This window comes from Ictalurus furcatus, chromosome 8, assembly GCF_023375685.1.
Source record: "Ictalurus furcatus strain D&B chromosome 8, Billie_1.0, whole genome shotgun sequence".
In the NCBI taxonomy this organism is placed as follows: domain Eukaryota; kingdom Metazoa; phylum Chordata; class Actinopteri; order Siluriformes; family Ictaluridae; genus Ictalurus; species Ictalurus furcatus.
In genome coordinates, this window is record NC_071262.1 from 25,033,254 (window position 1) to 25,059,041 (window position 25,788).

The window sequence follows — 25,788 nt, forward strand, 5'->3', positions numbered from 1 at the left end:
GTACTGTATAATATGATGAAATGGAGTGAAAGTTCTACATTGCTGTCCTCTAGTGGACAAGTTCTTACAGCAGCTTTTCTTTATTGTACTGTAAGCACTCTTGTGCAAAAGTACGTCTCGGTGTTAATTCTGTACATCACATGTACGTGTATGTTTTAGTCAGTAGTACTTTTTATTTGATTCACAATGCAATCTTGTTTTTTCGTTTTGCCGGAATAAATCATATGCCTTGCATGAAAGGCTGCGCATATATTACAAATGATATTACTTTTCGTTTTTTCTGTGATCAGTGTCATGTTCTTTGGAGATATCCAAACCAGTACTGGTGGAAAAGGAGAAGAGGACCATCAGCCACCCGGTTCCAGCTCCTCTAACCCAGGATGAGCCTCCATGGCTGGCCCTGGCCAAGAAGAAAGCCAAAGCCTGGAGCGAAATGCCACAGATTGTGCAGTAAAGACCAAGAAAACACCAGGCTCAGAGCTTCTTTCCAGGACATTTTTGCACACACAGAAATGAACTTGTCCAGTAATTGAGATGTCTCTATCTTTCTCATCTTTCGCTTTGCACACACACACACAAAAAAAAACCCACACACAGACTTCTAAGCAATATAATTGGAATTGATTTCCCCCGTTTGAACATCCTTGTACCCTAAAGGTAAGAAAACACTAGTTTTAATTGTTAACACGGATAAAGTGGCCTTAAAGCTTAAATTAAACATTTTTCCAGAGGCTTGTCTGAATTTGTTTTCATGTTCTTTTTAATCAATGATACATCACGATACCTTTTCACCCTTGATCAGTTTTTGAGGTAATTGTCTATGGGGGGGGAAAAACAACAACATAGACATCTTTGTATTTATTTATCTCATTCATGTAATGTTTTATGCAGTGTTGTTCTATTTTTGTATTTCCTTTAAAGTTGTGTTTACTGTACATAAACATTAATAAAAAGAAAACTGTCCAGATTGGTTGATTTTTATCCAGTTTAAAGGCAGTACAATCTTTACCTGGGCCCAGATTAAGTTATGTTGTACTAAGCTATTTATTACTTTCACACAGAGGAACAGAAAAACATTAAGGCGATATCGTAACACACAAAGATCATTAAGGAAATCTGTATTTTATAGTGTGGAGCAATCATAGTTGATAAATCATGAGAGATTCTTCAGGTCTGAGCTCTGGCTTTGATACAGTTCAGGTCTTTACTTCCTTTTCGCTTATTTTCAATAAACGAGCCAATCTTTTTTTTTTTTTTTAAATCTGAAATGTCCATGTACCAAAATTAGTCTGTAAATGGACTTCGAAGGAAGAAGAAGAAAACGTCATAACAAAGCTATCTTTTCATCCCCTGTAATGTCTTTGTTCGAATCTGATTGGTCAGAAGGTGTTGATTCATTTTAGGACAGGACGTCTTGGAGAGCAGTTCAGCTGCAAGACAAATCGTGGGTTTATATTAATCCACTTGCTGTAATACATTAGCGTTTCTATAGTAAGAACCTACAGAGGAACATATTGCAGAAGCTCTACAAATAAATGTGTTGATAAAGTTTTCTGTGAGGAACAGTTTATTTATGGAAGGAGTCTCCAGCGTCACCGCTACGTAACAGTCCAAGGTGAAGCTCCTTTACGGTTTTTGACATGGGAAGGTCTTCAGGACAGAGGAGCTTTGTGGTTTATTATGGTTTTTCCATTCCACTATAATCACAGTGTACGTTACGATGACATCTTGGATCCATGTTCAATGTAGAAATCACCTCGTCTTTCCACTAAGCTGAGTAAATTAGCTTTTACTGAATGATTATACACCACAGTCAGAAGAAGGAGTCCATTTTAAGCACACCTGTGAAGAGTTTCATTACACATTATGACTTCAAAATATTTAGAAAACAAAGAAATTAACCTTACGAGTTGAAAAATCAATTATATAGATTTTACAAAGTAACCCCGGAAAGCGATTTATCGTGATTATATAATCTACAACGTTCATTTAATTCTCGATCATTCTCCTCCTCCTTTCTTCCATCTCTCCATCGCCTCTAAACACATCCCTTTATTTAGTCTCTCGTTACTCCGTTTTTACACTTCTCCATCACGGCCACTTTGTCCTCCAGTCTCGCCAATCGACTCTCCAGGCTGGTCAGGTCTGTCCCGCTCTTCCTCCCAGTGGCTACGCTCCACACAGCCGTGAACATCACCAGCAGGAACAAACGCATGAGCGTGATTTCAGAGGACGCCTTTGGATCACTGATGATCCGACTGAAGAAAAACACGAGCACGATGATCTTCAGCATCCAGAACCCCCGCCGTAACAATGCTACAGTTAAACGCAACACCGCGCACAGCAGCCAGTAACTAATCAACGCCAGTAACATCCACTTTGCTGCAACGGCCATGCCCTCAGGGGTGAAGTGAGGAATGGACACGGGATCTGGAGAATCAGAAAAAAAAGAGAAAAGATCTGTTAAATACACCAGTAGTGTTTCCGCAGAGAACTGAATATTATAAAGCTATTAAATGATAAAAAGTTCATGTTAAATGCTAATTAGTGTACATCCAGTCTCCCAAAAGCATGTGGAATAATGTGTTACGGTCTGATGAGACCAAAGTTGATCTTTTTGGGCATAATATAAAAAGATAAGTTTGGCACCAAAAAACAAAGCACATCACCAAAAGAACACCGTTTCCACGGGGAAGCATGGTGGTGGCAGCATCATACTTCGGGGCTGTTTTTCGTCAGCTGGAACTGGGGCTTTAATCAGGGTGGAGCGAATAATGAACAGCTCCAAATAGAAAACCTTACGGCAGGGGTGTCCGATCCTATCCGCAAAGGGCCGGTGTGGGTGCAGGTTTTGATTCCAACCAAGCAGGAGCCACATCCGATTCCACCTGTTTAATCAGCTGATCTTGGCTTTCAATAGACTCCGGTGTGGCTTCTGCTTTTTTGGAATGAAAACCTGCACCCACACCGGCCCTTTCCAGATAAGATTGGACATCCCTGCCTTACGGCGTCTGCGAAAACACTTAAGATGAAGAGGAATTTCACCTTTCAGCCTGACAACGACCCAAAGCAAAGCTTCAGATCAACAAAGGAATGGTTTCACCAAAACATGTTCACGGTTTTGGAATGGCCCAGCCAGAGTCCAGATCTAAATCCAGTCAAAACTCTGTGGGGTGACCTGAAGAAGGCTGTGTGCAGGAGATGTCCACCAGAGTTAGAATGCTTTTGCAAGGAATAATGGCAAAATATTGCTAAGTCAAGACGTACCAAACTGAGCATTCAATCTTCTTTAACCAAAAAGATTGCTGTGATAAAATCTAAATGTGCTTCAACTAAGTATTAGTTTAGGGGTGTGCACACTTATGCAACCAGATTATTGTACTTTTTTTTATTTCCCTAAAATTATTCTTATTGTTTTTCACTTTAATTAATAGGTTAAAGTTTGACAAAGATGAAAAAGGTTCTGACATGATTTCCTCTCACTCGATACAGTGGGTATGCCATTGCTAAGAATATCATTGGGAAAACCAGGGGACCAGCAGCTGACTGAAGAGTAACCTCACACTTATTATTACTGATATTAAATATCAATCAATATTGTTGTTGGCGTAGAAGTGAGTCAAAATAACTTCCACTTCTGCCTTTCAGCTTTGACCCTGATCATTCATTTCGTGCTGCCAGCTGTCTGTGCGCTTGACCTTTTATAGAGTTTTGTGAAACGTCACGACATACAAACGGGCTGTATCCGGAACACGCCGCATTTTACGGGTGATCAGCATACGCCTATGAGTACGTACAACGAAGATCAGCGTTTCTGAAACTTTTGTAAATCCAGCAGAGAATTTTAGTTCGGTTTGGCTTACACAAACATTTACACACATCTTTATTAAAAGATTGATCAATGAGCCCCAATGTTTCACTCTACACTACAGTCAATAACACCGTAAAACAATGACCAAAGGGGGAAATGGTAAAGCTCAATATAATCGTACACACACTAAATCAAAAACTCAGACGACCACATACTCGCTTTATAATTCAATTCCATTGTATTTGTATAGCGCTTTTAACAATGGACATTGTCTCAGAGCAGCTTTACAGAAAAATATAAACACAGGATACAGATTTTAAGCGTGTGAATTTATCCCTATTGAGAGAGCCGGTGGCGACGGTGGCGAGGAAAAACTCCCTAAGATGATATGAGGAAGAAACCTTGAGAGGAACCGGAATCATCTGGGTAACAACGGATAGTGTGAAAGGAAAAGAAAGTTCTTAAAAGGTTTTTATATGAAGTCTGTTTGTTGAACTAGTCCACTGTTCACTAAAGGAGACTTGAGTGCAAAACTGCATGTGGTAATTGCAGTCCCAAGGCCATCGCAGCAACCGTAGTCCCAGCAACCTCAGCAAAAATGTCCAAAAACATTTGGACTTTTGAGATCCAAAACCATTTCCAAGATACTTCAAGCGGCATCATCTTCAGCAATCTCCAGGCTGCACTGCTTGGGTCGTCCTCAGCGGAGGATGTAAAAATTTATAACCTCATGCTAATCATTTATTCCGCACCATTGCTTTAAACAAAAGTCAGCTCTGGTGGTCTTCTGACTGGCAGCAGTAACGTGGTTTTGAGATTTTATATATATATATATATATATATATATATATATATATATATATATATATATATATATATATATATATATAGTCTGAGTACTTACAGGTTTCAGGGATTTATCAATGCTCGAGGGATGAATAATTTAGATTTTTGAATTACTGTTGAAAGATAGACACTAGGTGATCTACTCAGATCACACCCACTCCATTCATACTCCGCCCCTTATTGTTTAGTCCGCTTAGATCTATATACAACCCTGTCCAGGGTGTACCCCGCCTTGTGCCCCATGCTCCCTGGGATAGGCTCCAGGTTTCCCCGCGACCCTGAAAAGGATAAGCGGTATAGAAGATGAATGGATGGATGGATGGAGATCTATATACACATATGCAGTTTTTTTTTCCCCTTTGGTTACTTTTATTATTGTCTGTTGCATCCTAAACTGAAATTTTACACGTTTTTTTTACTACTATGACTGATTTTTTTTTTTTTTCTTGGAACTGTACAGTGTCCTTGGGGACCACCAACTGGAAACTTTTCTCTTCTCCCAATATTACTCATCTCTTTCTACTCCTTAAAGCCATGTTAGAGCCGTCTGATGATAGATGACTTGCTTCCTATTTGTCTATTGTGTATTTTTTTTTCCCTCCGACGTTGTTGACTGTTCTGTTCTTGGTACGGTTTGTACGTTAGAATTCAATAAAGCAGCGTTCGGGTATTCACGGAGAAGAAATATCTGTGAATAAAGGACGAGGCATTTGAAGAATGTGAGAATCTTTATGGGTGTGTTTTAGAAACTGACTTCACTGCAAGTGAAATGTTTTCTTAAACATTGCAAGAATAAGAACACAATATTATGTTCATAAGTAAAGACTACTTGCTATTTATCCAGATTACTCTTTTTAATAGTTAAATGCACTAATTCTACACAATTTTTTTTAAACATATCTTATAAAGTAGCTGCACTTAGACAGCATTCCTCTCTCTCTCTGACTGCCTCAATCTCTCTCTCTCACTGCCTCGATCTCTCTCTCTCTGACTACCTCGATCTCTCTCTCTCTCTCTCTCTCTGACTGCCTCGATCTCTCTCTCTCTGACTGCCTCGATCTCTCTCTCTGACTGCCTCGATCTCTCTCTCACTGCCTCGATCTCTCTCACTCACTGCCTTGATCTCTCTCTCACCACCTCGTTCTCTCTCTCACTGCCTCTATCTCTCTCTCTGACTGCCTCTATCTCGCTCTCTCACTGCCTCTCTCTCACTCTCACTGCCTCAATCTCTCTCACTGCCTCCATCTCTCTCTCACTGCCTCTATCTCGCTCTCTCTCCCTCTGACTGCCTCTCTCTCCCCCTGTGACTGCCTCTCTCTCTCTTTCTGACTGCCTCTCTCTCTCTCTGACTGCCTCGATCTCTCTCGCTCACTGCCTCTATCTCTCTCTCACCACCTCGACCTCTCTCTCTCTGACTGCCTCGATCTCTCTCTCTGACTGCCTCGATCTCTCTCTCTCTGGCTGCCTCTATCTCTCTCACTCACTGCCTCTATCTCTCTCTCACCACCTCAATCTCTCTCTCTCTCACTGCCTCTATCTCTCTCTCTCACTGCCTCAATCTCTCTCACTGCCTCCATCTCTCTCTCACTGCCTCTATCTCGCTCTCTCTCCCTCTGACTGCCTCTCTCTCTCTTTCTGACTGCCTCCCTCTCTCTCTCTCTGATTACATCAGTAGTTACTCAAACATACTTTCACTCTTACGCAACTGTGAACTCTGACCCTTCCCGGGTGTGTGGATTACATGCGACTCACATTCAGTCTGGAAGCAAGCAATGTCTGGGCATCCAACTGTATAATACATATGGGTGAATCGCTTCTTTTTAGACAGCAAACCTTTGAGTCCTTATGTTCAACCATATGTATTTATCTTGATAAACAAGTGAAGCCACTCACCGCCTACTCCAGTTGCGCGCAGAATCTCAGCCACGTAAACAGTGATGACGTTCAGGCCACCAGCAGCACCTTCTGCTACAAAGTGCAGCGCCATGTCTAAGACCTACCACGGACAGGGAAGAAAGAAGAATAGTGTGCGTGTGAGAAGGGTCAGATCAGATCTGACAGCACGGAGGAACGGACTTGTGTGAACGAGACGGTCTTTATCCACACACAGATAACAGAAGCCAAGCCGCAGCACTTCAGCGATCATTAACCAGACGCTGCTTTGCACATAATGAGCATTCAGAGGATATAAGCAAAAGCATTAGGGTTTGAAGATATTGTGTAGATTATCAAAGTCCACCACAAATATTGATCAATCAAGACGTTTGATTCTTTAGCTTTGGACTGAAACGACAATGTAGCCAACAAGTAATACAAGACAGTCACCCAAGTACTTCTTAAGTAAATTTACACAGACTTGTGGGTGAGGTTTTGGCTGCAATACAAAAAAAAAAAATGAACAAAGCTGCATTGTGTAGCTGAATACTGCAATGTTACAGGAACGGCCATCTTGGACAATCAACCATTTTGGAGAATCAGTTCTTGTCTTGATCCCAAGACAAAATTATATCACCCCTTAGGCCCCACCTCCCAAATTTTGAAGGTAGAATTGTCCTGTAAAGCTGGATCACAGCATGGCTCCACTTTGAGCATCTATTTGTAAATACGAATTATTACTGCTGTTTACAAAACATTTCATTTTTATAAAATGAGATTTTATGACAGGGCGTCGAGGCAACACTGAAGATAGCACTGCCACCTCACAGCTCTCGATTTGATCCCGAGCTCGGGTTTGCCCTGCTCCTTGTATGGATTTCCTCCAGGTTCTCTGGTTTTCTCCAACCTCTTAAAAACATGCTGGTAGGTGGTAATATACCCTGTCATTCCATTCAGAGTGTATTCCCCTAGTGATATGCACCAGATCAACCAATGTAACAGTGTGACGCTTGGGGCAATGTTCTGCTGGGAAACCTTGGGTCCTGGCATTCATGTGGATGTTACTTTGACACGTACCACCTACCTAAACATTGCTGCAGAACAACTACACCCCTTCATGGCAACGGTATTCCCTAATAGAAGAAGCCTCTTTCAGCAGGATAACGCATCCAGCGACACTGCAAAAATGGTTCAGGAACGGTTTGAGGAACATGACCAAGAGTTCAAGGTGTTGCCTCGGCCTCCAAATTCCCCAGATCTCAATCCCATCCAGCGTCTCTGGGATGTTCTGGACAAAAACATGTCTGATCCATGGAGGCCCCATTTCGCAACTTACAGGACTTAAAGGATCTGCTGCTAACATCTTGGTGCCAGATACCACAGCACACCTTCAGACGTCTTGTGGAGTCCATGCCTCGACGGGTCAGAGCTATTTTGCCAGCACAAGGAGGAACTACACCATATGAGGCGGACGGTTTTAATATTATGGCTGATCGGTGTAGTATGGTCCGTCTCAAAATTGAACACACATTACTATTGTAGAGCATGTTCATTACCATGCCTCTGCCATGGTTTTAGGTTGTCTATACATCTGTTCATCTGTCCGTCTGTCCATCCAAGATTTTTTAGCAAATTAGTGAAATATCTAACGAAGAAATTGTTGAATGTTTTGTAGGATTTATATGGAATTGTCTTAGCAACCAGCAAATGAACTGATTAGATTATGAATCCAAACAGGTTCAAGAGCACAGCAAGGACAAATGTCTGAAATAGTTTAATAGCTTCCTTTCTGTTTCAAGCATATTTTAAGGGCATTTCAAGCATGCAAATTAGTAACAAGAAGGACTAGACTTGTTGATGGTAAAGGCGTAACGGCTGACAGTGTTGGCAAGGAGTTCTACTTTGTGTGTGTGTTTTTTTTTTTGTTTCTTTTTAATTGTCAGAATAAATTTATTTCAAATTAAAACAATAAACATCTTACCATCCATGAATTGTCCACTTGATCTAGTTAAATTATAGAACTGAGATATTCATTTTAAAATATAATCATTTTACTGTTTACTTTGTAAACGTACACACGATAATTCCTAAGAATTACGACGTATTTAAAGATATGAGGTGAGGATTTGTTTAACGTTCATGCCGTGAGCAGCCATGCTGTTTTGAGATCACTTGTGAAACTCAGGGTTGATGAGACATGTCACATGTTCCCAAATAGGAAATCTGGGCTGAGTAGGTGCTTTCTTTGATTTTTTTTTTTTTTTCCCTTAGTCGGAGGTTGGGTTACACCCTTTAGTTGAATGCAGCTTTAGCCTTTAACCTCCCCACTTGTTTGAAGGGGGAGGGGATGAAAACATGCATCCAAAAGTGGGATGCATGAAAACACACGTATACTAAACTTTGCTTTTAAATTGTTATTCGCTTACACCCAAAGTTTACTTATAAAAAAAAAAAATAATAATAATAATAATAATAATAATAATAATAAAAACTTACTTGTTTCAAAAACTCACAAAGTTGACTCACTCACCATCAAGCACTTTTCGGTCGTGTGGGCTCCAACTACCGAGTCCACACGAAGGCGCAGACTCTCCGCCACATCCGTCAGTCTGTAGCAAGTTCTCAATGTGTCCTCGAGTTTCATCTTTCCCCCTTCACACCTCACTGTGAGCGTCGTGAGCACGAGCAGCCCCACACCGAGCAACTTCTTCCAGACCGCACTCTCAGTACGACCGCCACGCAAAATCATCTTTAAACAAAGGGTCTTCTGCAAATATGTCCGAGCAATAAAAGCGACTGAAACTCGACTTCTGGGAGAGCAGAAGCGGGTAACGTCGTCTAACCACAAACCCGAGTGTCAGCCTTCAAGAGTCATAAATCAGCACTTCTAAAATAAATCCAGATGACGAGTGTGACGATCTATTTCAGTGATGCAGATTTCATGTCGGAGCGTGTTCAAGTTTCAATGAGAAACAAAACCAGCAGAAAATCAAATCATAGCCCAATTTAACCGTGTGCGCCAGTTGGCATTGCATTCATTTTTTTTTTTATAGGCCAGAAGTGTTTGGCACTTTCACTGGCTATATTAGGTACTGAAGAAATGAGTGTTCAAATAAAAAGATCTCTAGGTTTAATTTTTGGAAGAGAAAAAGAAAACGCGCAGAAGAAGTCAAGGCATTTTGTTACAGGCTCCAAGAAACACAGGATAGAAAAAGAAGTATTTAATTGTCCTCCCAAATGAAAAGTCTTTGGGGCTGAGTCCTAGCTAAGCTTCTCTCGCTCTCCTTTTGGCAAGTGTACACGTAATGCAGGTGAAACTCGTTTAACTACCAGTGGGAGGGAGAGGAGGAGGACAGGGAGGAAAACATACTCTAATTTAATGCATGGGGTTCCTGAACTGCTGCTTGTCACAGCCTGTGAGCATAATTTACATCGCCCTGTCCTAGAGAAGTTGTAATCTTGGGACCCGCAAAACTGTAAAGCACTGGGTTCTCAGCTTTGGGATGCCAGCTGAGATGTGGAAGGGGTCCTGGATTACACTGGATGAGAGATAAATTATAAAAACAAAAAACAAAACAAGTGAAGAAAATATACACTACATGGCCAAATAAAACGTGGACACACCACCATCACACCAGTATGTGCTTGTTGAACATAACCTCAATAATAAACTTCTGGGAAGGAAATCTTTTCACTAGATTTTGAGTGTGGCTATTGGAATTTCTGCCCATTCAGCTACAAGAGCATTAGTGAGGTGAGGCACTGATGGTGGGCAACGAGGCCTGGGGTGCGATCGGCACTCCAATTCATCCCAAAGGTTGAGGTCAGGGTTCTGTGCAGGCTACTCGAGTTCTTCTACTCCAACCTTGGGAAACTGTGTCTTCATGGACCTCACATGCTGGAACAGGTTAGGGACTCAAACAGTTGCAATCAAATGATTCAACCCCCAGTGTAAATCAGGTTTATTGTGAAAATGTTCAGACTTTCAGCTGTTTGCAACGTACAAATCGAACAAAAGCAATTGAAATGCTTGAAGTGGTTTCCCCAAATACGACTGAAAATGCAACTTATAACGATTTCTCCAGTCTCAAGATTATTCAACGCCCTGAATAGAATCCCTCACAACAGCACAAATATGCAGAACAGGTGTTGTTTAAAGCACACCTGATGCAACTTATTAAAGGCTTCATTAGTTGCACCACGGGTGCTTGAGCTAGAACACATGAAATACCTGAACTGGCTAAGGGCAAAAAATTCGTAAAATACCTGAACGGGGCAGAAAAAGGAAGCCATCAACGGCTGCAAGCAGATTTCTGAGAAGGCAGGTTGTGAAAAACCCTCGAGCGACTGCAAAAGACCTGCAGCAAGACTTGGTGGCAACCGGCACTGAGGTTTCAGTGAGCACAGTAAGGTGCGTACTAAACACAGAAAGTTTCCATGCCAGAACTCCAAGACATTCACCACTACTAGAAAAGTCAGCTCAAAATCATGTGAATAAGCCACAGAAGTTTTGATTGCAACTGTAATTCCAGTAAAGTGAAATTGCAACACTACAGCAGATAAACTCATTCTTTACAATCGAATGCATCCAAATTTGTGGCAACAGTTTGGGGAGGAGCCATGTATGGGTGTGATGGTCAAGTGTGTACATACTTTTAACCATAGTATACACACAGTCCCTTTATTATAATTCTTAAAAAAAAATAAATCACCCGACAGTAGGTCGGTGTGTGTGTGTGTGTGTACCTGCTCCAGTAGTTCCAGGGTATTTTGTATTAGCCACTGATACAAAAATTAACTCTCAAATCAACAAATACTAAATAGTTAATGCTTGATCTAATACTGATTTGTTGCTGTTTAAGTTAGGAAGCACATCGGGTATGCGCACACTTTTGACCATATAGCGCATGTCAGTGGTCGATGAGGTTCCGGAGAGAGCCGCCGGTGTAGAAGCACCTGTGACAGCAGTACCACAGACCATAAGGGAAGGACAAAAAAAAAAAAAAAAAACATCCCCAGGAGCACCTGGACATACAGCATCCAAATGACAAGTGTAAAGACTAAGACATGGTGACTAAGGAGGAACCTGGAGATCCCGCAGGAAACCCCACACGGCTTACTCTCCGAGAGGAGTGTAAGGTTTTCCCCATGTTCATGCGGGGTTTCCTTCAGGGTTCTCCGGTTTCCTCCCATCTCCCCAAAACATGAGGGGTGGATTGGCTGCTAAATTGCCCCCAGGTGTGAATGTGTGTGGTGCACTGCAATAGACTGGTATCTCATCTCACACCCATTGTTCCTGGGATAAGACTGGTTCGATCCGAGAGAGAGAGAGAGAGCGCGAGATCGAGGCAGTAAGAGCGAGATCGAGGCAGTGAGAGCGAGATCGAGGCAGTGAGAGCGAGATCGAGGCAGTGAGAGCGAGAGAGACACATGAATTAAACCATGAGAAGTATTAAAAGGAGAAATAACTCAAGAAATCATACACACAGTTGGACAGCAATTTTAATGAATTGCAAATGATCAACTAACATAACTAGGCAGTTTTCAAAATAAAATAAAATAAAATAAAAAAGTACAAAAAAAAAAACCCAAAAACAAACACCACCGATCAGTCTAGAAGACTGCAAGTCAACAACTAGAAGCCTCTTTCTCAGAGGACGTCTCTAGCTTATCACTAATGTCATTGTTCCGGTGGAGCAGAACCGGTTGAGGTGGAATGGAGAGCAAGAGCAAGTCGGAGTAGTTCCACTTTAAAAGAGCAGCCACCAGATTAAACATACCAAAACACAAGCAGCAGCTAAAGGCCCGAGCTGATCAGTCATGATGGGTCTGAGATATCACGCCAGGTTCTTCCTTTAAACCTGAACAGCTAATGTGCTTCATAGTCAGCAGGTAACCAAGCGAACATGATGGAATGTGGAGTTTCAGCTGATGGTGGCTGGAGTTAGTGAAGAATCTCGACAACAGAGCACTCTTCACAGCAAATCCATCTACATCTAAACGATCGGCTCGTTCGGCATTGGTGCAAAGGACCAATCGAGTAACCGGCCTATCCGATGTAGATGCGGTGGAAATCGTTGGCGCCGAAGGCGGCGTTGCACTTCGGGCACTTCCTCTGGCGCGTATCGTAACGCGTCTTCACGCACTCGAAGCAGAAGACGTGGAAGCACTTTGTCAGCACGGCGTCCTTTACGCGAGAGTTGCAGCACGGACACGTCAATCGGGCCTGCGAGAACAAGAGACGTTCGTTTTCTCAAACCGTAGCCGTGCTGAAGAAGATCGACTCCCGTTTACGAAAAGCCGTGCTTTAAACAAAACTTTTCCGCTAGGATTCCTTACCTTGTATTCGTTAATTTCCTCGTTAAGTATCTCGTCGCCGTTGCGCATGCTCTCGGCGGGTTTCTTGGCTTTCTCAATCTTCCTGCGCAGTTTGGATATGTCCTCCTGATGAAGCAAAAATAACCATGGTAACACACTCAGGATTTCCATCCTAAATATCATTTGGCCTGGTTTCAGTAAATTCCAATAGTTCTATAATTATGGAATTACAGGCGTTATTATCGTTGTGTGCATGTGTACCTGTGCACGGCGGGCATTGAAGGACTCTTTCTCCCTGGAGATGCTGTTCTCGATCACCTCCTCACGGACTTCCTTCAGTCTCTGCTGCACTCCTTCCAGCTGAGCCCGTAAATCCTCCGACAGCGTTGCAGACTCTTGGGCCTGGGCACACAAGCACGTGCGCCGAATTAGATCTTTAGGAACACTTTTCTTTCTTTTTAAAAACTTTTACTATTATAAAGCAGTGTTCTTTAATATGTCTTTTATCAGCCAGTTCAGTGGATACCCAATTAACCGAAGCACTTATTCTCTGTTAAACTTAAACCTGTGTAGACGTTCTGTGCGTGCGCGCGCACACACACACACACACACACACACACACACACACACACACACACACACACACACACACAGAGTGCAGAACTGTGACAGCTGTACCTTGCGTTTGTTCATGTCCAGGGCTTGTGTGCGCAGAGCCAGCTCTCTCTCTGCAGCACTAATGGTGCCCTGCAGGAGGCGCTCTTTCTCCTCCAGCTTCCTCACAACCTGCAGCTGAGCATCCACCTGAGACACAGACAAAAACAGAGAACTTGATTGATAACACGCACGGTGTAATCGACGACGGAACCGGCAGTAGTGTTTCCGGACTCGCCCCACCTGTGTTTTCAGCGTGAGCAGTTGGTCGGCCAGCTCTTCTTTTTCTTCTTTCAGGAGCTTGTGGATCTGGTTGGATTTAATGCGCTCGCTCATGAGCTTGAAGTTGGCGTCGTCCTTCTCGCGGAGCTGCTGCATCAAGCGGATGTTCTGTTCCTGCATGTCCTCGAAGGCCTGTCCGGTGACGTCCATCTCGCTCAGCAAGGCGTCCTCCTCCTGACCAAAAACACACATTACACCAGTTATCATCCTCATTAGAACTAACTATCAGAATACTGTTACACAGACGGCTGACAAACGACAGGAAAACGCAGTGGGGCTCTGTTACACTGTGGGGCGGGGCATTTATTTTGTCGGATTCACTTCTGGTCCGATATTCTGCACTACACACACAATATAACGTCATAACAGATTCAGGAACAATTACTCAATTAACAAATGCCTAACGAAAATGTTTTTTTGTTTTTTAAAAAAAAAAAGTAAATAAAACTCAGGTCACAACTTTGCCTTAGAGCTTAGCGTCTTCCAAAAAGAAAAACACTGTTTTTATTCATATATTAGTAACAATGTGTTGCTTCTGCACACATACATAGAAACTACACTGAAACACTACTAACCACACACACACACACACACACTCATAACTCACTCACACAGACCTGCTTGGCAAGGGAGAGCTTCTTGTTGAGGATGTCAATCTGATCCTCTACTAAGCGGATCTTTCTCAGAGCTTCCTCATCAGCCATCTTCTTTCCTTCCCTCCTCTCCCTCTCCTCCAGATCCCGCAGGCGCTGACGTAGCTCCTCTGCCTGACACACACACACACACACGTAATATAAAGTGAAAAGTTCCAGTTTCATGTAAGCACAAGTTGATTTGGATGTGCATGTGTGTGTGTGTGTGTGAGAGAGAGAGATTTACCTCAGCTTTGGTCTTTTTCTCTGCAGCCATCAGTTGCACTTTGTCCCTCTGTTCCTTTGGGGCAGAGCGATACATGTCTAGCAAGAGCTTCATCTCTCTCTGAGACTCTTGGGCTTTCCTGCCACATACGTAACAACTATATAACCCTGAACATCGTTATCATTCTAATCGCAATGTATCCATCAATAAGCTTATCGGAACGACTTACTTAAGCTCCACCCTGACGATTTTCAGTTGCTCCACTTCCTTTCTCTTTGGCCCTCCGATCACAGCACAGCGTTCAGCCGGTGTGTCGTCTGATTGGCTGCTGCTAGTGCCTGGTTTCTCCTTCTCCTCTTTCACTGCCACGCGACTTAACCTCTCTCTCTCTTTCTGATCTTTCTCTTTTTCCTTCTTCTCCTCTCTGTCTTTCTCCTTCTCTTCTTCTTTTATTGCACCTTCAGGTTCAGTTCCAGGCTCAGTCTTAACTGAAACTCCTGAAAAGAGACACAGAAATCCATCCATAATGACAAACCATCACTTCTTCTCTCCATTAATACATGAAGAGCAGTTATGAATTTTAATAACATTCAAAGCTTTCCTGTACAGCAAACGCTGACAAGCTTCCCCCCACCCCTTTCTTTCTCTCAACCACACCCCTCTGCTGAAATTACATATGCCTTGTGTTTTTTGTTTTGTTTTTTTAAAGAAAGGCAGCAATCTAGATCAGCTCTGATCTGGCTGGGGTCGAACCTTATATCAGGAGGTCCACAAGACACAATAATAACTGAATTTACACAAATTAACCAGTTCAAAAGTTTACACACGCTCGATTCTTAATCCTGTGTGTCGTTACCTGGATGTGTTTATGCTTTGTGAGAGTTGTTCATGAGTCCCTTGTTTGTCCTGAGCAGTTAAACTGCCCACTGTTGAGATCCATCTTTTCACACTGAGGACAACCGAAGGACTCGTACACAACTATTACAAAACTATTACCTTTCCGATTCTGCAAGAGGTATGCAAACTTGTGAGCACAACCTGTATTAAAAACGTCTTTCGCTGAAGTATTACCAGTGGTAGTGGGTGTGGACGGGTCGTTATCTGATCCCGCTTTCAAAGTGACATCAGAGGCAGCAGACGTTAAAATGGAGGCGGGTTCTTCTTTTACATCCATCTCTGTGCTTGATTGCGATTGGACGGCAGGGTTACCCTTCGCAGCACGCAGCTACGAGAAACAAAAAGACCTGAATGTGACATTTTCATTGACTTATAATCCAAGTATATTATTGTTCGGTGTTTCCCATACATGGAGGACTGTGTATATCGGATACTAGTGTAGATTCTTTGTTTCTTTATTTAATTTCAAATCACATTAATACTACCTTAATTACTGGAGTCACGCTTTCTACATTTACTGTATTCAAGACCTGTATTTCGTTATTGCTGTTAGGAAGTTCTGTTTTACATAACATGTTCCAGCTTTTTAAATGGGACAAAATATCTTTGTAGGTCTCTCTAACCTGGTTGAGCTCTTGCTGGGCCTCTCTGAGTCGGAGTTTGAATTTGACAACCTCTCCCTTCATCTGCTGGTTATGCGTCTGCAACGTGCTGATAAGGTGACGCATCTCGCGATTTATTGGGCCTTATGGAGAGGGAGAGAGAGAGAGAGAGAGAGACCTAAGAAAAACAGATCCTTTTTTGGGACAACATGGCAGATAAAGGTCACACCAAGCAGCGAAACATGAACGTGAGAGTTACCTGCTTGCTCGTTGGCGGCGAGCGTTTGCTCAAACTCGATCCTCAGCATCTCGTACTCCTTGCGCACTTGAGCCAGCGTGTCCTCCAGCTGAATCACTTCGGTACGAACTTTACGCTGCAGAGACACCTCATCGTTCTGACACACACACACAAAAGGTCATTTTATTTTTTGTCAGAATCCCAGAGTGCAGACCCTTCCGACTCGGCCTGATGAGACGTCCACAGAGGAGACAGGTGGTAATATCAGTAGACAAAACGTTAGCGATGAGCCTGCACTGAACCCAGGGTAGGCTGGATCCCAAGCTGATCAACTGTGTGTGAGCGCACAAATTTACTATGAACCGTCTGCGTGTACCTCCATGTGGTCGAGTTGGCGAAGGCGGGCGGCTCTGGTTGTGTTCAGGCGAGCTCTGGTCTCATCCAGCTGGGCCTTCAGCCCCAGAGATTCGTTATAAAGCACAGAGAACTGGGACTGCAGACACCGATACTCTGCCGTCTCTCTCACCAATCCCTCGGCCCTGCACATGAGCTCCATCTGAGAGACGTACACATACACGTACACACAACCATCAAAGTGGAACATGTTTTATATCGCCATTATTATAACACAAGGAAAGAGCATCATGTGACATTAACGTCACTATTAACAAATAATAAATCTAGAACTTCTGGTGGAAATGAACTTAAAAAGGTTCCTGTGTCCAAAATGCCGCTCATGAACGTGAAAGCAGCGTTTACTGATCTCACAGAACGCGTGTACGAAAACACAAACGTACCTTCATGTTGTTGTTCTCCTGGACGACGGTCTGCAGGTCCTGCTGTAGTTTCTGCAGCTCGCTAAGGCGGTTGTCTGCCAGCTCCCTGTTCTCCTCCAACTCGCTGTTCATCTCCTCGAACTTGAAAAGAGCAAGAAAGAGTCCAAATCTGCACGAGTGCACTGAAGGCTAATAACAACCGGCACCACTTCCTTTCCGCCCTAAAGAGTTATTCGATTACATTTCATCAAAAGAAAGACTCGGGCGCCGTTGATTACGAGGCCGATAAATGAACGAGAAAACGAAATAAGCACTTACCTTCCTCTTGTTGATAGTGATGGTCCCGCACACACTGCTGGCCTCGCCGCATACTTTATAGCCTTTACTGTTTAGCTGAGCAAACAAAATCGAACACGTACGTCAGCAAAGTGGTAGATTCAGCACGCCTAAAACCCAGACAGACACACATAGACATACACACACACACACACACACACTCACCCTCTCCAGCACCTCCCCCAGATGTGTGTTGAGACGGTTTTCCCTGCGGCGGATCTTCTCTGTGTCCCATTGCAGTTCCTCTACTGACACCTGCAGTTCACTTATTCTGTTATCAGCACGACTAGCAGCACGCGCCAGGGAACGAGACTGAAACATATCCATACACACACGGATAAAATCATTATTATTTTTAAATCAGCAAAAATCATACCACACCAAACACTTGATTTATCCCTGAACTTATCAAATTAAAAGATTAAAACTAGGAGAAAAAAAAAAACATTTTTAGTGTTTGTTTTTCACATATTGGTGAACCTCTGTGCATCTTTATTCTGAGAGACTCTACCTCTCTAAGCTAGTCTTTTTATACCGAATCATGTTACTGACCTGCTGCAAATTAACCGAATTAGTTGCAAAATGTTCCTCCAGCTGTTTTCCAGCCTTTTGTTTTTAAGATCATGAGAAACCTTTCAGTCGAGGGTCTCCAAACTTCTGACCGGTAGTGTATATGAATATGCAAATTGTGCACAAATTCATTACTCCTGCCATGCCAAATAGCCGAATTTGACATAAGCGAAACCTGTGACTGGCTCGAATGTCTACGTAAAGCTCTCCAAATGAGTATCTTCACAAAGTAGGTTTCTGTTATAAATAGAAAAGAGAAAGTCCCTACTGCACTATGTTAACAAATATGGCACAAACACCTGTATCTGTATAACCGCACTCAGACGTCGAGGCTGTTCTTGAGATCAGGAGGCTTTTAAAGCTTCACTGTGTCACGTCTGAAACACTTCACTTAGGGCATCGATGTATTAAAAACATATTATAAGAGATAACGAAAGCAGTTGCTCTGAGGAATAGACTGTAAATGTGCATTTAAAGTTTTCTTTCGAAGGGTTCTTGCAAACTATCTTGCACATGCACAGCACTCATGTGTAAACAAATGTGAACGAAGAAGAAAGATCAGGAAAAGTGAGCGTTCGATGTAGGACTGGGCTGAGCAAGACATAAAAGTAACAAGATTACATCTGCTTAGGACTGTCTACATATAAATGCTCTAATCAAACAGCCAGTAAAATCACTTTTGAGGTTTGACGAGCTCAGTTAAGTGAAAGGTCTGTGCTTCAGATTTTTTTTTTTTTTTAGACTATACACACACACGGCAAATGAAAAACAAGAACCAGAAAAATACAGAAATTTCTAGCTCACAAAAACACTCTCTCACCTCACTGGTCATGTGACTATGTTTTTGTTTGAGGTCATCTGTCAGCTGACGAAGGCGTTCGTTCTCATTGGCCAGTAAGGTGTTTAATCGAGCAGCAATTTCCAAGAGGCTACCGTCTGTAGTGACCACAAACACACAAGAAAGGATTATATAATTCCCCCCACACACACACACACACACACACACACACAAGTAAACACACACAGAGAGTAAGCGCTTAGAAAGACTTTACACACTATTCTCCTGTACACTAGTACGAGCCATCCTACAATGCACCTCTCACCTGCGTCAGAATCCTGGTCCTTCTTAAGTTGATCTACGGTGCTCTTTAAGCTCTCGCAAATCTCTACCACGCAACTGGCCTGTTTACGGCTGGACTCCACCCTCTCCTGTAGCTCCGCCTCCATTTCCTCAGTGCTACTACTGGCCAGCATGGCGAGAAACGAGCTCACTCCTTCTCCTTGCGGACCTGGAAGATCAAAGAAGTTACACGTTTACAAACACTGTCCGTGTCAGGAGGCGCTAGTGTCATCGCAACAACTCCGTGAAGATTTTGGACTTTTCGCCGTTCACCTCTGTCCTTTGCTCTCTCCTGATTAGAATCCCCATCCGGCTCCGGTGTCCCTGGCTTTAGGCTGCGCCCCTCGCCAGGCTGACTGTCCACTGGCTGGCTTCCTGATTGGTCATAGTGGCGAGCAATCAACCTCATATTCTCGTCAAACTACAAGCAGACGCGAGAGGAAGATGAACGTTATCAGGTTTACGGTCTTTAGTGCAAGACGTCAGCATTCCACTGGCACGCCATGAATAAGGTGACACTTGTTAGACGATCGGAAGCGACCGTGTTCTGTGGCCATGGTATACAGGGACGTAAATGATATGCGCAGTCTGCAGGGGCACTTACCTGGTTCCAGTATCTGTTAAGGATGAGTAAGCTAGCGTCATCAGTAGCCTGGCGAGTCTCAAGCCTTTCCACTCGTTCCCTCAATTCATCTTCTATAACCTTAAACCGGGAAGACAGAATATACATGACGAACTGTCCTAGGATCACATTCATGGTGTTCGCATTTACGTGCGTCTGACGTATGGCTACACGTACCTGTCTTTGGTCCAAGGCATCTCCCAACTTTCTGTTTTTCACCTGCAGTGCTTTAATATCCTGTTCCTCCTGTAAAAATAAATAAACTAATAAATCAATCAATCATAAACACCGCCATTGCCATAATAGTTATATCACTGAAATAAATAAATAAATAAATAAGAAAAACACACTCGTTAATTCATTAAAAACATTTCACAGACAAATAAAGATGAAGACGAGCTAGCAATCAAAGTAGCTGACGAATGGAAAAACAGGAAAGGAAGATGTTTGATAAATGACTGGTTGCACTGCTCCAGGCTAATGTCGAGAATGCAGATAACTAGAAATAGAAATCGGTCTCATCCAAAATCCTTTGCATGTGTACGCGCGTTAAAACGTCTAGTCCTTAAGTAGCGTCAAACAGATTCCCAATAATAACGTACTGTAAAAGCGATGGCCAAGATGGCTGCCTCGGGAACATTAGAGTGTGTTATTATTGGGAATCTGATTTTCATCTTCAATAAATTTAAAGCAAATCCAACTTCCAAACTTTTAGGTCATATTTTGGTGCACAACCTCTCACATAAATTCAGTGGTGTGTACGTATCATTCATAACAAAAACTAAAAAGCCAGAAAGAACCGTATTATTATTCCAAGGTCCCGATTTGGTTTTCTTCCACTTGCTAATCTATTACTAAAAAGATTTTGACATGAGGAGAATAAACGCATCCGTTGGATTTGATCTTAAACGTAGACAGAACTTCAGACTTATTGATTATAATATTGAGTGAACTTCAATATTCATCGTTCTTAGCTATTAAAAAAAAAAAAAGCTGTGAATAACCAAGCTAAAAAGGATGTACTATAATGTATCGATTTCTTTGATCTTATTCTGTTTTTGTTTTTTTTAAATTATCATTATTATTATTATTCAGTGCAGCCATAGAGCACAGGACTACACACTCAATATCTTTCCCCATCAACAAAACTACGGTAAATGTCGACGCTTCGACACGTCATCACGTGAACGATTACTTTAAAGAGAAGAGCAGACGAATGAAAAGAGCACTGAAACGGACGCAGCACAAGCGATTGTGAGTTGAAGTCTCTCTCACTCACACACACACACACACACAGTAGTTTTCTCATGTAGACGTATACAACAGTGTAACAGTATGGACATCATCTATACCTTACAACTGGTTTAGCAGAATAAACATAATTTCTGTAAACAGCAATTCTGTTAAAAACATCTGTAAATACCAACCTGCTATGTTCCGGTACGGCACTCGGTTATTAAATATTACGTTTCATGGATTAACAATTTGCTTGGACATTGTATTCGCAAAACAGATCTTACGTGAGAGACTTTCATTACTGGCGTTCTACGGCAGGTTTGTAGCTCAGGGCAAACACTAAACAAGGCACAAACGTCACACTGTGTATATCGGACTAGAGATGGGCGATATGGACTTAAAACTATATCACGATATTTTATGGTATTTATTGCGATAACGATATCAGTGACGATATAAATATAGTACCGTGCACCACTGTTTTTGGCTACAAGTGATAGCTGCACGCAGTCTTGAGAGTCTCAGAAACACAAACACTGATCTAAGAGTAAAACCAGTTCCAGATTGTAGAGGTACAGTAGCGCCTCGTTTAGCGATAAACTCCTCCTCGGTTTCCCGTCCGCCTTCCGCCGTACTTCTTTTCGCTCTGCACGTGAGCTGTGAATGGGTCGCAGACCGTCGCTCACAGAAATACATTATCAACTAGACTTTATCGTTTTTATTCCTGGAAGACTAATTCTTACTGTGGGGAGAATTTCTACCGGTATATCGCAAACCATAAGATATCGCCCGTCCCTATATCGGACTACGTTTGGGGTAAGAGTAAAATTACGAACGGTTGCTTTTTCAGCAAATGATTCTGTTAAATACAAACATTTAACAAAGATTTCTTCGACAACTTCTCTCTCACACAGAATCAGCTCGACAAGCCTTCATCACTCATCTGAGCTGCTTTGTTAGGTTTCCATCCCTGGAGAAACATCTCCACTATCTCTACACCAATTCCTCCTAGACACTCATTGACTGCATGACCTAAAATCTTCATAGACCTCACACGTCTCACCGAGTTGGACACGCCACCCAGTTTGATGACCGTCTCTACGGCATTGCTTGCTCCGGTGCTGAGACCCTCGCCTCCGTCTCCTCCGTCTCGGTCTCTCCTTTTCTCAGGCGGAGCACCAGCGGAGCTGCTGGGATCACACGGCCGCTTCTGAGCAGACATCCTGTACCGCCGGCTGTCCCTCTGCAACACAACAGAAGAAACGTTAAGCGCACTGGTTACACAAAATAAAAAGATTCCTACCGGACAAGCCGAGCTTCAGATATGACAGAAAAGTCCTTATTTTAAACCTGGTTAAGCGAACTAACAGTCTAGAGAACATTTCCCTAAAGAGAACCGTTTCATAACAGGAAGTCACCGCTGTTTCCAGAATATTCCAGGGACTTTAATACACTACATCCTTCCATTAATATAATTATACAAGAACGGGTTAAAAATAAGGAAAGCACACCAAAGATTGTGTTTATATGCATTTTTTTCCCTTCAGGATGTTTAAAGAGATTGCACTATTACTTTTGTAACTATAAACTAACGTTATTTAAAGGTTATAGGAATGTTAGGGGGATGAATGGGAAGGTTATGATATCAGCATGTTTTAGGAAGGAACTGATAACAAACGTTCCCAGAACGTTCTAGAAATGTAAATACATATATAATATATAATATATATATTATCCAACTGTCTCTCACACACACACACACACACACACACACACAGTTAAGCTCGAACAGGAGAAAATCTTAACACTTTTGCACCTAAGTGTAAAGGTAAAGTAAATAACCAAGCTTATTTCTGATATATTAAACGTTACTCTAATGCTGTCTGGTTTATTCTTTGTAAATGTAGTCATCTAAGCTAGCGTTAGCTAATCAGTGACTAGCTTCCAAAGCTAGCTTCAAGAGGCTACGTTACTAGATAACGCCAACGGGCTACTCTGTAGTGTTACTGACTTACTTTATGAAGAAGAAATATATATGATGATTTCATATGCGGTTGGAATCCAATAATTATTTTCAGAAATAATTTCTAAATCATTCTAATCTACCTAGAGAGCTACAGTTGGCAAATATGAAAAAGAACCGGAATTCTTATTAGACATAAGCTCCATAAAACAACCCACACAGAGGAAATAATTTAGTACAGACAATCCTGTTAAAACCCCGCTTATTAATAGAGTTTATACAATGCCGTTTTATACATACAAACCTCGCTTTAGTGTGTTTAACTGCTCAGTATCTAAATGTTGATATTGCGGAACATTTGGAAGGGGAGGAAGCTCCCGGAAACGGAAATGAAGTCTACGTCTGAAAGTGCGTAACTACCGTACTGCACTTCTTCTTCTATTTCTTCTTCGTTAGGTTTTTAACCTCGATTGGCTACCATGAGTTGGAGAATTATCGCCACCTAGAGGAACTTCGATGCGTAGAGTGCCAACAAATAAATAAATAAATAAACACCACCACCTATATCCTTAAAAAAAATCCTGTATCTTTTAAAACCTGTAGAAGTACGAGCCGACATCTTTCTCTAAACACGGTCCCTTCTCCTTTAAACTATCCACTTTCCTGTCTATAGCTTACTGGTGACACTGTAAAATAACATGCTCCACTCCACATCCTCCCTGTCTCTACAGCGCCTACATTGTCCATCTTGGTGCTTACCTATGATTACTAATGTTCCATTTAACCCACAGTGCCCTAGTCTAAGCCTTGTAAATATCCCCTCTTCTTTTCTGTTTCCTCCAAAAGATATTTCTAGTCCCACCTTTCTCTATATGCAATAAATAAATAAATAAATAAATAAATAAAAAGTGGCTCACTTTGGATTCGGTGTCCCACCCCTCTTGCCATCTTTGCAACACTGTCTTCTTGATTATATTTTCCCCTTCCATTTTGCTCATTGGAACGTCTACGTCCACCCTCTCCCACATCCGCTGCTCTACTATCCTCACGTGTGCTGGCACCCATGTAAAACACACCCTCGTTCCAGGGCTAATTATCCTGGATTGTTTTTGCATTATCTCATTCACTAACTACTGTTTATTTTTAGATGCGTAACTTTTTATATTGTGTAGGACTGATATAGAGTTGGTACATATTACCACTTTTTCTATTCTCACCTCTTCCACCTATTCTAATGTCCATATCAGTGCCAACATTTCTACTGTGAACATTCCCAAGTGATCTGTTGTGCGTTTATGGACCATTACCCCTCTGCTTGGGACTGCAAACGTGAATCCTGTGTGTCCAGATTCAGGAGCTTTTGATCCAACAGTGGATATCTTTTCATACTTCTGATCATTATTGATGTTTTGGTCCTATCCTATTTCCTTGGTTTTTCTCAAATACCGATAAAGCTATTACTGGGGAGTGCAACATCCATGTTGGTGTAAATGAGATTGCCACAATTCGACTATATTCCCTCCTACAAAGAGCTAATTCTTCTGCCAACCTATTACCCACCCATCCACAACTTGATATTCCCTTTGGTTCTCTTACCCAACAGTGCCTCAGTACCTCTTTTGTTGGATAGGATTCATTGTATCCTTTTAACTGTATCCAATACGTGCTTAACGTCTTCTTAATTTCAGTGTCATTTCACCCATCAGTACTTGTAATGCTGCAGCTGGAGTCATTCTATAAGTCCCGCTGCTTGCTATTAGTGCTTGTGCTTGTTTCACATCTAGTTTCTTTAAAAGCGTTGTTGACGCTATACACCAATAATCCAGTACTGACCTCACTAGGCCCACACATACTGTCTTCATAGAACATCTGTCTGCACCCCATTCTGTTTCCGTCAGACACCTCATGACATTAATCACCTTTTTGCATTTTCCTCTAGTTTTCTTTATATGAGTTCCCCATGTCAGTTTTGAGTAAAAAAAAAAAAAAACATACCTGAAAAACTAAATACTTGCACTCTTTCCACTATTCTACCATATAACTTCAAATGTAATTCTTCGTCTTTCCTTTTTCTTGTAAAAATGACTGTTTTAGTTTCGTCCTCTGAAAAATTGAAACCCTCATTTTATAGCCCACCATTCTACAACCCCAGTTAGGAAAAAATTGGGACAGTATGGAAAATGCTAATAAAAACAAAGAGGAATGATTTGTAAATGACTTGTATTTAAACAAAAAAAAGTATAAAGACAAAGTATTTGATATTTTACCTAATTAACTGCATAATTTTTCTGAAGATAAACGTTTATTTTGAAATTGATGCATGCAACACATTCCAAAAAAGTTGGGACAGGGGCAATTTAGGACTAATAGTGATGTAGCGAGTTGAAATAAGAAGGTGATGTGAAACAGGTGAGGTAATCATCTAATCATAGTATATAAGGAGCCTCCAAAAAAGGCCTAGTCCTTCAAGACCAAGGATGGGTCGAGGCTCGCCGATCTGCCAACAGATGCATCAGCGAATAATCCAACAATTTGAGAACAACATTCCCCAAAGACAATTTGGGGCATTTCACCTTCTACAGTGCACAATATAATTAAAAGATTCAAGGAATCCGGTCAAATCTCGATGTGTAAAGGGCAAGGCCGAAAACCACTTCTGAATGCACGTGATCTCCGATCCCTCAGACATTACTGTCTTAAAAGCCATCATGAGTCTGTGATGGATATCCTGATATGGGCTGAGGGAATACATTGGTCAGGCTGTGTCTGATTCACCTGAATCAG

General features: G+C 42.0%; 3 protein-coding genes across 6 annotated transcripts in view; 1 reads left to right on the top strand and 2 right to left on the bottom strand.

Annotated features, from left to right (window-relative positions):
- The window catches only part of zgc:66433 (uncharacterized protein LOC321250 homolog), a 32,047-nt gene extending 31,080 nt beyond the window's left edge, over nucleotides 1-967 (top strand). For all 4 annotated transcript variants that reach the window (XM_053631677.1, XM_053631678.1, XM_053631676.1 and 1 more), the window contains exon 13: nucleotides 291-967. In XM_053631677.1, coding sequence (XP_053487652.1) covers nucleotides 291-454 — 164 coding nt within the window. In that variant the 3' untranslated portion in view covers nucleotides 455-967. The remainder of the gene's footprint in view (nucleotides 1-290) is intronic.
- On the bottom strand, nucleotides 962-10,707 carry si:dkey-74k8.3 (transmembrane protein 109). Its single transcript, XM_053631680.1, has 3 exons — nucleotides 9,063-10,707; nucleotides 6,551-6,653; nucleotides 962-2,430 (listed from the first exon to the last, which is right to left on the bottom strand). The coding sequence occupies exons 1-3, from the start codon at nucleotides 9,279-9,281 to the stop codon at nucleotides 2,057-2,059; spliced, it is 696 nt and encodes a 231-aa protein (XP_053487655.1). The 5' UTR covers nucleotides 9,282-10,707; the 3' UTR covers nucleotides 962-2,056.
- Nucleotides 10,708-12,016: 1,309 nt separating this feature from the next.
- rnf20 (ring finger protein 20, E3 ubiquitin protein ligase) lies at nucleotides 12,017-24,100 on the bottom strand. Its single transcript, XM_053631679.1, has 22 exons — nucleotides 23,309-24,100; nucleotides 22,105-22,284; nucleotides 19,983-20,051; nucleotides 19,788-19,886; nucleotides 19,457-19,604; nucleotides 19,167-19,352; nucleotides 18,884-18,999; nucleotides 17,659-17,805; nucleotides 17,476-17,550; nucleotides 17,179-17,298; nucleotides 16,758-16,937; nucleotides 16,403-16,538; nucleotides 16,165-16,286; nucleotides 15,716-15,869; nucleotides 14,874-15,141; nucleotides 14,666-14,783; nucleotides 14,404-14,553; nucleotides 13,748-13,960; nucleotides 13,529-13,654; nucleotides 13,112-13,252; nucleotides 12,872-12,976; nucleotides 12,017-12,758 (listed from the first exon to the last, which is right to left on the bottom strand). The coding sequence occupies exons 2-22, from the start codon at nucleotides 22,261-22,263 to the stop codon at nucleotides 12,582-12,584; spliced, it is 3,009 nt and encodes a 1,002-aa protein (XP_053487654.1). The 5' UTR covers nucleotides 22,264-22,284; nucleotides 23,309-24,100; the 3' UTR covers nucleotides 12,017-12,581.
- Nucleotides 24,101-25,788: the final 1,688 nt, after the last annotated feature.

Bases quoted from the DNA above. Each gene is read 5' to 3' on its own strand.
- si:dkey-74k8.3 (XM_053631680.1), bottom strand. From the start codon at position 9,281: ATGATTTTGCGTGGCGGTCGTACTGAGAGTGCGGTCTGGAAGAAGTTG. The intron at 6,654-9,062 runs GTGAGTGAGTCA...TGTCCGTGGTAG, and splicing joins CGACCGAAAAGTGCTTGATG to GTCTTAGACATGGCGCTGCA. The intron at 2,431-6,550 runs GTGAGTGGCTTC...CTGATTCTCCAG, and splicing joins GCGCGCAACTGGAGTAGGCG to ATCCCGTGTCCATTCCTCAC.
- rnf20 (XM_053631679.1), bottom strand. From the start codon at position 22,263: ATGTCTGCTCAGAAGCGGCCGTGTGATCCCAGCAGCTCCGCTGGTGCT. The intron at 16,938-17,178 runs GTACGTTTGTGT...TACGTCTCTCAG, and splicing joins AGGAGAACAACAACATGAAG to ATGGAGCTCATGTGCAGGGC. The intron at 13,253-13,528 runs GTACAGCTGTCA...TTGTGTGCCCAG, and splicing joins TGGACATGAACAAACGCAAG to GCCCAAGAGTCTGCAACGCT.